Source organism: Zea mays, chromosome 7 (genome assembly GCF_902167145.1).
Source record: "Zea mays cultivar B73 chromosome 7, Zm-B73-REFERENCE-NAM-5.0, whole genome shotgun sequence".
NCBI lineage: Eukaryota > Viridiplantae > Streptophyta > Magnoliopsida > Poales > Poaceae > Zea > Zea mays.
In genome coordinates this window covers 5,771,315-5,782,248 of record NC_050102.1, presented here as the reverse complement: position 1 = coordinate 5,782,248, position 10,934 = coordinate 5,771,315, and the positions used below count along the sequence as shown (strand labels likewise).

Genomic DNA, 10,934 nt, shown 5'->3' with positions numbered 1-10,934 from the left:
TCTTGCCTCAATTACAAGTGAGTGTTTGATCACAAGAAAGAATGCCAAAGAAAAGAAGCGATCCAAGCGCAAGAGCTCAAATGAACACTACAAATCACTCTCTCTAGTCACTAAGGCTTTGTGTGGAGTTGGGAGAGGATTTGATCTCTTTTGGTGTGCTTTGCAATGAATGCTAGCTCTTGTATAGTGGTTGGAAGCTGGAAAACTTGGATGCAATGAATGGTGGGGTGGTTGGGGTATTTATAGTCCAACCACCAAACATGACCGTTGGTGGAGGCTGTCTGTCGTATGGTGCACCGGACAGTCCGGTGCACACCGGACATGTCCGGTGCGCCAGCCACGTCACCAAAGCCGTTAAAATTTGACCGTTGGAGTTCTGTCTTCTGGGCCCGCCTCGATGTCCGGTGCACACCGGACATGTACTGTTCAATGTCCGGTGTGCCAGTGCGCGCGTGCCTGACTTCTGCGCGCTTCTGGCGTGCATTAAATGCGCTGCAGGTAGCCGTTGGCGCGAAGTAGCCGTTGCTCCGGAGTTGCACCGGACAGTCCGGTGTACACCGGACATGTCCGGTGAATTATAGCGGAACAACCGTTATGATTTCCCGAGGCTGCCAAGTTCCAGAGTCGCGTCTTCTTGGAGCACCGGACACTGTCCGGTGTACACCGGACAGTCCGGTGTACACCGGACAGTCCGGTGAATTATAGCGCGCCGGCTTCTTGAAAGTTCCCGAGGCTGAAGAGTTCTGCGCGAGGTCCCCTGGTGCACCGGACACTGTCCGGTGTGCCACCGGACAGTCCGGTGCGCCAGACCAGGGAGCCTTTCGGGATGCCTTTAGCTCTCTATTTTGAACCCAACTTTGGTCTTTTTAATTGGCTTGTTGTGAACCTTTGACACCTGTATAACTTATACACTAGAGCAAACTAGTTAGTCCAATTGTTTGTGTTGGGCAATCCAACCACCAAAATAAATTAGGGACTAGGTGTAAGCCTAATTCCCTTTCAGGGGTACGCCACTTTTAATCTCCACCGTCCAGAGAACAATCAACGGCCGAAGCGCATCTTCCCCAATCGAGACCGACGGCCATGACGCACGACCCGCCCGCGGCGGCCCTCCACCGGCGCGCGGCAATTCCGGCCATCCCGACCTCCGTTTTCTAATTCCTTCGCTCCTCGCTCAATTGACGATGTTATAAACTCGCTTCCCCTACCAATTTCTACCATCCTCGAGCACAGGGCTCGGCCCACGGCGCACGGCGGAGAGACAGCGCGGCACCACTCCAGCGACGAATTAGTTCATGGTCTGGCCCCGCAATTCCTAATCTGATCGGTCGTATTCAATCCCTAAGGTGCGGCAGATGACTTGGGTGACTTACCCAAGGTGAAGACGACCGCAGGGATGATGTTCCACGGTGAGGGCGGTCCGCTGCTCCCACGGAGGCCGGTGATGGCTGTGCGGCGGGCTTTGGGGCGAAATCACACCACGCAGTCCGCCCACGCGCCACCAGCGAACCCGACCGGCCCAGGGAACGAGGTCGACGGCAAGCACCGTTGTTTATCCGCGGCGGCGAGCCTTCACCCGCACTCCCTCTCCTCTATCTCTCTCTGTGGGTTCCGCGGTCAAGCCCTAGCGCCTATGGCGGAGTCCACGGGGCGGGCCGATACATATATCTGCACAGGGGTGAGGTTCTTCTCGGGCGGAGTCCGCACGAACGGCGAGATCCACGGCGGTTCGCAAGCCATGTGCGCGGCCGGTGAGCGAGCCTCGACGAAAGAAGTGGACTCAGCTCAACCACCAGAGAGGTCGGCTGACCTGACCCGTGGGGCCCAGGTGACAGCGAGTAAGTGGCCGATGGCCGACTTAACGCGCGCGCCCGCGGAGGCTGCAATCCGGACCCACCTGTCGGCGCGCGGACGCGAAGGAGATGGGTCGCCGGGAGGCAACAAGGAGGTGGGCCAAAACCAGTCCTGCGGCCCAATTAGCTAGTTTTCCTTTTTATTTTTATTTTCTGTTTCATTTCGTTTTTAAATCTCCATTTTGAATTCAAACTTGTTTGTGAGCTTCATAACTGAGTTAAATACCTTAATTAAAATATTAGTAGGAACAAAATGTATTCTTTCATATATTTATTTTCCTCTATTTTATATAATCTCTTCCTTCTCTCTTTTCTTAATTCTAGGATTATTTTAGGATTTAAATCCCCATCTGGATATTTAACATATTTCTTTTTACATTATTATAATATTGTCACAAAAATGCACACACAAATAAAATATTCAGCATGATGCAATGATTTAGTAGCATATCTTTTTATTAATTGTTTTTGGGCATGGTGTTCACATATGATGATGCATAAAGATCAAACTCACATAAAGAGCAATTGTTTCTCTATTGGTATTATTTCTAGCAAATTACAAAGTGGGTGTTACACACTCCTCCCTCCAGGATCCAGCGGTCAGCCGTCGAACACTCCTCCCTCCAGGATGCGGTCGCCAGCCGCCGAGCCGGATTCCTTTCCCTGCATCTCGATCGGTAATACGACTTGATAGCGAATATTATTCTTTTTCTTGGATCCACAGTTTCTATTCAGAAAGGTAAACTTTTATGGCCATCTTCTTCCGTTGCTGATGAGCACGTAAACTGCACTTGAGCTAGCAGCCCAGCAGTAGCTTCTCGGCTCATCATCAGAAGATGGCTGCAAGGTTCCGCCGTCCGCGCCTCCATCGGTGCAGATTGCAGAAGGTCGAGGTTCTCGGCTCAGCATCAGCGAGGTCCTGCAGATTGCAGAAAGCTGCAGAAGGCCTCCATGCGCGAAGCAGAAGCACGCAAGCAGCGAAGGACGCAAAGGACCGAAGGCTATTGTTTGGTTTAAAATATTTTATAGCTTTAGATTAGTAGCTCCTCTCTTGCATCAATTCTGGATCCGCCGCTGGACTATAGTGTCTTTCTTTGTCGCTGACAAGTGACAATTGGTCCTACACGTGAGCGCGGAAGAAAACACAACTATACAGTAGCACATTAGACCACGGTGGAGACGACGAAGGACAGCGAAGGAAGAAGAACAAATAGCTATTTCTATGTAACGAGTGACATGGTGGGTATTTTTCCAACTCTATCAAGTTTGGATTTGATGGAGCATCCATTATCCTGTCCCACTAATTTGGTGAATCTAAAGTTAGTTCTATCGCTAGTTTTAGCGGATCAGACTGCCTAGGATCTTGTTTGGAAGGATTGAAGAGATTAATTTTTTTATTATTCAAAATTAAATAATAAAGAGATTTTAGTCTATTCAATTTCCTTACTTTCATATAAGCTCTAGGTGTTTTATGCTTACCCTGTCGATTGAAATTTTCGTCGTCCTCGTACCATCTTTTTACCGTAGCTTCCCATCAATCCACAATGGTAGGCTAACTGGCCGGCCGCGTGAATTTTCATTTTTTCTAAAATAGATAAAGCACACGGAATGTTTGAGGTAATTTCCCCCGAATTTTCTGCATATATCTAAAAAAAATATCGAATTACATCAAATCCGAGGAGCAGCCACAGCCATCCATGGAGGCGCTCTACTTGCTGGCCTCCCTGGCCGCGACCCTCGTCACATCCGCCTTCCACTCGCTCCTGCTGCTCCTCCGCCTCCTCCTCCGCTACCCGCGCCGCGCTGCCCCTACCGATGATGGGCCCGCCGCGGCGGCGCGGCTCTACGAGGGCCGGGTCCGGCACGCGCGACGGCGCCCGGCGGCGCACACCTTCGAGTACCCCGCGCGCTACGCCCTCGTCGACCTCGACCGACTGCCGCTCCCCGGCCACCTCTCCGCCGACGATGCCCGCCGCGTCGCCTCCACCTCCGGCCCCGTGTGAGTCCGTCCCCTCCTCCCTGCTGCTGCTTCACGTTCCCTCCTTGCTAAAATAAACCGAACATGTCGTGCTCTAAAATTTCAAGGGGAGCCACGTTTTCCATAGACAGTCTTCAGTTTGTTGTACAGTTGCAAAAGCAGAGCAGTCTCATCATAATAAGAAATGAATCCCTATTTGACGAAATGGCTGTCGAGCGCTGACTCGCCTTGTTCTTCCTCGATGAAGGCACCTCTTGACGGTACCCGAGAGCGTGGGGTACGAGCAGAACCCGCTGAGCATTTACTACTGCTACGATTCTGCAGGACAGGGGCAAGATGGAGAGCTCAGAACGTGCATTGCCGAGGTGATATTATCAGTGCACATACGATTCATCATCTTCATTGGTTTCTGGCTGATTATTTGCAACTGTCCAATCTCTTGCTATTCGTATCAGGTCACAAACACCCCCTGGGCAGAGAGAGTGATGTTTACCTTCCAACCGGGCTCTGATCTCATCGCGAAGCCCTTGCATGTCAGCCCCTTTATGGTATGACCTCAGTTAAAAATCTATATAAGCCAGCTAAAAAATCGTGCCCTCGTTTATTCATAAGTCAGACGACGCAATGTGCTGACTGATGAGTCTTGAACACACTAAACCTGATGTAACTGCAGCTGAAATCTTAACTTCCATCTTTCACCTCATTGCAAATTCTTATGCACAATCATATAATTGATGTTTCTGAACTCTGATACTCACTTGTGCGTGTTGCATACGTAATTTTTGGTAACTTTGTGTACTGTATCCAACTTTGTTGCTTATTCTTAGTGGGTTTTGTTTTTGTTGGCTCGAGCCCGTAGGACATGCTCAGCAACTGGAGTATTCGCGCTGATGCTCCTGGTGATAGACTTTATGTTGTTATATCAGTTCAGCATCCGACACTTGGGGACTACTTCACTGCAGTTTTGGATGCCAAATTGGTTGGACAGACAAGTAATTCTCTGAGGCTGGCAACCTTCTTCTGGCTGATGCCGCACAAAGTTGCTGCATGGATATACTGGGAGGTAAGGGTCCTTTGTGTTATGTAATTTTTCTGTGTCCGTGGTTATGTTCATGGTTGCATTTTCCTTAATGAGCAATAAATCCTATCTGATAACTCTAAGAAAAAGGCTATTAGTATGTATAAAAAATGAGGTAAACTTGGTGGGTGTTTTCTTTATTCTTCTTTCCTCTATGTTCGATTTTGAATGTATGTCATAGCGGTTGAATCAACATATGCTTCAAAAGTAGTGATTCTTCGCTGAGTTTATGTCTGGTCTACACTCTACACAAAGCCTTGAAGTACACATGTTGAGAAAGTTTCTTGGATTTTTTTATGGGCTCCATAATTGTGCTCAAAGCCAGGGCCCAGGAGCGGATCTCCCACTAGGACCATTATGTCTGCGACCCTAGTCTTGGGACCAATTGTAGCAGGTACCTCTGTCGAGTGCTCCCAGTCTGAAATCCCACTGAACCATGTGGGACATCATCAATTCCATCAAGGAATGCACAAGAATGCTGAATGGATGCCTCGGTGGCTCTGCATCACTCCTCCCTCTCGTTCTTTCGTGTTCAGCATAAAGGGGAGCCGGCATGTGGGTGCTGCCATACCAATTTGGCTGCTCCACTTCATTGGCAGAACTCCCGATGGCCACAGCCTGTGTTTTGCTGGGTCGCATCTTGCTCATCATGTCCTCCCAGTTCACATCTTGCCCTCTTGATCTTCCCCTCCATACTTTTGGTTCCTCAATGTTTTCAAGTCGGACGACTTGCTGGTCGTTCTGGCTGACCGACTAGGTTGATTAATCGTGATTGGTCCAAACCAACTTGGACGATTAATCTCGCGATTAATCGGACGACTTGAAAACATTACTCATGTCCGCACATCGCTTTAATGGCTTAGCAGCCACCGTGCCCATGGAGGAGTAGCAAACTGGACTACCAGAGGCTACCAGCCTTCCACATTAGGCAAATAGGCATCAGGCAACACTGCATATTTTCCAAGCATAACAGGAGGTACCAGACTAGCACAGCGATTAGATTTTGTATCGCACGTTAAGCATGCAGATCAAGTTCGTCAAATATTTGGAATTTGTCATTTGCTTTTGCTATGTCTTGATCTGTGACTTGTATATGTAGTTCTATCTTTTATGCGCCTAAATTTTGGTCTTAGGACAAATTTATGTCTGCCACTGTTGAAAGCACTGTGTTTACTTCACTAGTCAGATTAGTATCGGTGCATTTATACATGTTTTTTAAGTCGAAAATATCAGCTGGTAGTTTGGACTTTGGATTATGAAATCGGAATAAATGTGCTCCATTAGGGCTTGTTCGGTTATTTTCGTCCATATGGATTGGAGGGGATTGATATAGATTGTGAGAGATTTTGACTTACTAGGGATTCAAACCCACTCAATCACCTTCAATCCATATGGATTGAGGTTGAAACGAACATGCTCTTAGGGTTCATTTCTGGTATCGTGAGGGGTTCTTCGGTTCATTTCTGGTGATAGCTTACTATCTTGAGAGCAGACGTGATGCACAGAGCTGATAAATCTGAAAGCCTATAGCCTATAGGAAGGTTGTAAGTAGCCTAACATGGGCCGTGAAATGGAGACCTTCATTTTAGATACATAAGCTTGCCAGATTTTCTTCAGAGCGTTTTAACAGACAAGGTCTGACTGGGCCATGAGGAACTCAACAACTAGCTCCCAATAGAATTCCTACTAGTACATAATTGAAAACCATGTCCATCTGTTCTCTTTGGCAGCATTGCATCTACTCACTGCTTTCAATCTTTTTTTGCAAGCAATATTCTTGCAAACATAAGATCATTTTTGTTCTAACCAGCAAACAGGCCATAATTTTGTTGGCAACTTTAAGCTTTGCATGTGTTTTAGTGCCTCCTGTCGCAGACCCCATTTGCCGAGAAAGACATGGCTACGATATAAACTTATATGCTTTGAAATAAGGCTCCAGTGACCATTGTGAGTATCCTGAATCCTCATATCAGACCATATCTATTAGGCTCAATCCGTGCAAGCTATTTGCATCGGAGGCAGGTTTGTCTTTTGCTTTAACAAAAGTTCATAGTTTAGTAGATGAGGTGAACTGCTAATAGTTCAGAAGACTTCTGCACTCGGTATTATCCTATTGAAATTTTGAAGCAGGAGCCGTAGTAGCCAAAGCTGAAGTGAACAGTGAATAGATGGCATTCCATTTGTTGATATATCATCACCAACCGATAACTGATTGGCTGGCAGTCGGACCCTGCTTCGGTTGCCACGTCGTCATCAGCATCTCAATCGCGCTTAGAATCAATCCACGCATAACGTGTAGTACACGCTTGAGTTGCTAGTACACGCTTGAGCTGCTGATGCATGATCTATATTTGTATGCCTGTTTCTGGCCTCCGTAAGGAGGTTTTGTCTGTAAACTATTGTTTTTTTTTCTATTTTCTTCTGCTTAATATATAATGGGGGGCAGTTCTCCTGCGCGTCTCGAGAAAAAAAAAGCTGCTGATGCATTCATCTCACTTCTTAGCCCTGTTATATATCCAGGCCCTCAAACTTTGGCTGAAGAACGTCAAGTTCCTGGACCATCCCAGGTATCTGAACCCGAGGTACAGGGACGAAGCGCTGGAGCGCGACCTTGAGCTCCGCACCTCTTGCTGCCACCTTCAGCGGCAGGAGCGGAACGACCGGAGAAGCAGAACTGCAGAAAAGACAGCTGAAATCACGGACCACGTAGATGGCAAGGGCGACGCGGACATCGCGAAGAGGTGGTGCGTTTGGAGGGACGCTGGGTGGCCGTGGTCATGAAAAAAAACTCAGACATGCCGTTTTGTGTTCGTTCAGACTTCAGATTCAGCCGCTGGTGCTCCCGTTTCGACCAAATATCGTAGTTTTATTTGGTTGGTGCCTTCGCAGCCGCCACTACGAGTTGACAGTATCGATAATGGGTAACGTTGTTCGCTGTTAAAGAAGAAGAGATTACTAGGGACATGCTTTTCTCTCTTTCTCAAAAGATGCATTTTCTTCTTCGTAGTATCCAGTTTTTGACCAATTATTCGGCTTCAATGTATAACATTTGGAATGTGCAAGAGGTGCGCGTCAGCGCGTGTATGCTGCCATCTTCAATGCACATGCGTGCCTGATTGCTGCAAGATATATTACATTAATATAACATTACATCATATGTCGTTATATTATATTGTTTATGTTATATTATATAACATAGAATGGGATACTCAGCCGGCCAGGCAAGAAAGGCACATGTCTGCTTTTCAGTAGTCAGGTCAGATATCTAGACTTGGGAGAAGAAGCTTTGCGCCTCCTTTCTCTATTTTTATACTTTTTTTCACCTTTTGAAGATTGCATCACCCTAATTCGTTTCCATCCATTATTATACAACAGCCTATGGATCGTTAGTAACGTCTCGTCCGTTCACACGGGCTGCCTAACATCCGACATGTGCCCATTCATGGAGATATTATTATGAATAATAATATAATATATATATATATATGGTGATGCTGGATGGCCGAGCTGTTCCTGATCGTTCTCAATCTTCTGAACACGACGGCTGTGGACTTCGCGGCAGCAGTGATTCGCTGCTCCAAGCTGCTCTGGATTTTGCAGACGGATTTCATTCACATGGATTTGCTTGCGCCTTTGGGTTTTGTTGGGACAACCGTTGGAATTAGCACGTTAATTAGCATACCTGCGTGCTGCAGCGTGCTACGAGATGGTTGGGCTTGGGTCCCACAGGTTGGCCAGGAGTAACTAAACCGAGGTGTAACGAACACGTGGCTCTCCCATGCCTTGTGCCTCATGCCCTCATTTCGCACGTGCCGGAGACGGAGCTAGCGACGTGAGTAGTGGCGTGCAGGTGCAGCCACGCCCACCGTCAATCGACGAGATACGGCCTTAGCACGCCTGCTGCCAGCTGCTTCGATTTTCTTTACGTGAAGTTACATCAAAAGCGCCTATATAAGAATGGACCATTCTTTGATCTGTTGAGCTTTCCGGTGTATTCTCATATATTGCTTTCGTTGCGATCTGCTTTCTCGGCTCTGTGTTTTTGCACGGACAAGACACGGAGTAACCAGGCCTCCGAAACCATTGTCGATATAGCGATCCTGCTCGAGATAAGCGGTCGATCAGGTTTTTTTGGGAGCGTATAACATGTCTGCTTGATCGACATCGACTTGGTGGTGTCATCGCCTTGTTCGTCGCGGGAACCTGTTTATCTTCTTCCTGGCGGCTGTTTGTGAAACTGCACTGTAAATATCGTTCTATATCGAATTCTGACCGACTATATTGAACATACACACTTAATATCTCGTGCCAACGGAGCCACACCTTTCTTATTCAAGATCTTATTTATAGTCAGTATGTCGTGCATTGTTGCTGCAATTGGTAGCCTTTTATACACGTGCACATAATTGCCGTCATAAATCTTGCACATAAATCTTGCACGGTTTATGTGGATTGAATTTAACACTAAAATACCTAATTTCATAACATGTATCATGTGGAGCCATGTGAATCTTGATGATTGGTTCGTTGGTCCTACAATCATAACTCACACAAGAAAAGTTTGTTAGTTGCTACTTCGTGGACGGTGGATCTCTGTACACGACTCGAGAATCGAGAGGACGACCGGAGATGCTAGCTTCATAGCAATAATGTTAATAAATAAAATATTTAGAAACGTAGCTAGGATTTTTCTTTAGAGAGACCAATACATATATAACTAAAGTTATAATATTAATAAATAAAATATATGTACATATACAATATAAAATAGTCACTAGTTATAACAATTAACACAGATATGCGTTAAGTACACACTGAATTTTAATTTATTATAAGCCAACTCTTTTATTTTAGCTATAGATATACAACAACTGAATAAAATTTCGTTTTGTTAGGGGGGCCATGGCCCCTACTAGCCCTCCTACTACTGCTCATATTATCCTTTTGTGTTGTTTTCTCTCTCTCTTTTTTTTTAGGATAAGTTGATAGGTCAGAACTCGTGAAAGTTTAGTAGCGTGTGATTGTATAGGCAAAAAACAACTCATTTTTTAAAATAAAATGTTGTTTCTTTAAGAACAAGTTTTACCTACGGAGTAAGGAATAAAGATCTGTATTATATAGTATTATAATGACGAGCAGAGGCATATTTACGATGCGATGAGATACTCTACAGTTACTTCTAGAAAATTAATTGCAGGTGGGTTGTCACAGACGTGTAGAGCAACCCTGGACATGGTCTCATACTTCAGTGACCATAAGTAACTGCAGAGAAATAGATCCTCTAGAGTTACTTCTGGGAAGTAACAGCAGGTGGGTCAATGACGTGCGGGCCACCCTAGACACGGCCCCACACGTCAGTGACCAGAAGTAACTGCAGAAAAATCGTTTCCATTTAGCGACGAGTTCCTCTGTAGTTACTTCTGGGGAAGTAATTGTAGATGGGTTGCTGACGTGTGGGGCCACCCTGGATATGGTCCCATACGCCAGTGACTAGAAGTAACTACAGATAAATAGATCCTCTGTAGTTACTTCTGAGGAAGTAACAACAGGTGCGGGCCACCCTAGACATGGTCCCACACATCGGTGACTAGAAGTAATTGTGGAAAATCATTTCCATTTACCGACGAGTTCCTCTGTAATTACTTCTGGGGAAGTAATTGTAGATGGGTTACTGACATGTGGGGCCACCCTGGATATGGTCCCATACATCAATGACTAGAAATAACTGCAAAGAAATAGATCCTCTGGAGTTACTTCTGGGGAAGTAACAATAGGTGGTCAATGACGTGCAGGCCACCTAGGACATGGTCCCACACGTCAGTGACCAGAAGTAACTGCAGAAAAATCGTTTCCATTTAGCGACGAGTTCCTCTGTAGTTACTTCTGGGAAGTAATTGTAGATGGGTTACTGACGTGTGGGGCCACCTTGGATATGGTCCCAAACACCGGTTACTGGAAGTAACTGCAGAGAAATAGATCCTCTAGAGTTACTTCTATGGAAGTAACAACATGTGGGTCAATGACG

General features: G+C 46.2%; 1 protein-coding gene across 1 annotated transcript; it reads left to right on the top strand.

Moving 5' to 3' along the window:
* Window positions 1-3,533: 3,533 nt before the first annotated feature.
* LOC100191340 (uncharacterized) lies at window positions 3,534-8,092 on the top strand. Its single transcript, NM_001136774.1, has 5 exons — window positions 3,534-3,852; window positions 4,079-4,196; window positions 4,287-4,379; window positions 4,691-4,894; window positions 7,430-8,092. Exons 1-5 carry the CDS (start codon window positions 3,551-3,553, stop codon window positions 7,688-7,690), a joined length of 978 nt encoding a protein of 325 aa, NP_001130246.1. The 5' UTR covers window positions 3,534-3,550; the 3' UTR covers window positions 7,691-8,092.
* Window positions 8,093-10,934: the final 2,842 nt, after the last annotated feature.

Excerpts from the sequence above, each read along its gene's own strand:
- LOC100191340 (NM_001136774.1), top strand. The coding sequence starts at position 3,551 with ATGGAGGCGCTCTACTTGCTGGCCTCCCTGGCCGCGACCCTCGTCACA. Across the intron at positions 3,853-4,078 it reads GCCTCCACCTCCGGCCCCGT|GCACCTCTTGACGGTACCCG; the intron begins GTGAGTCCGTCC and ends TCCTCGATGAAG. Across the intron at positions 4,197-4,286 it reads TCAGAACGTGCATTGCCGAG|GTCACAAACACCCCCTGGGC; the intron begins GTGATATTATCA and ends TATTCGTATCAG.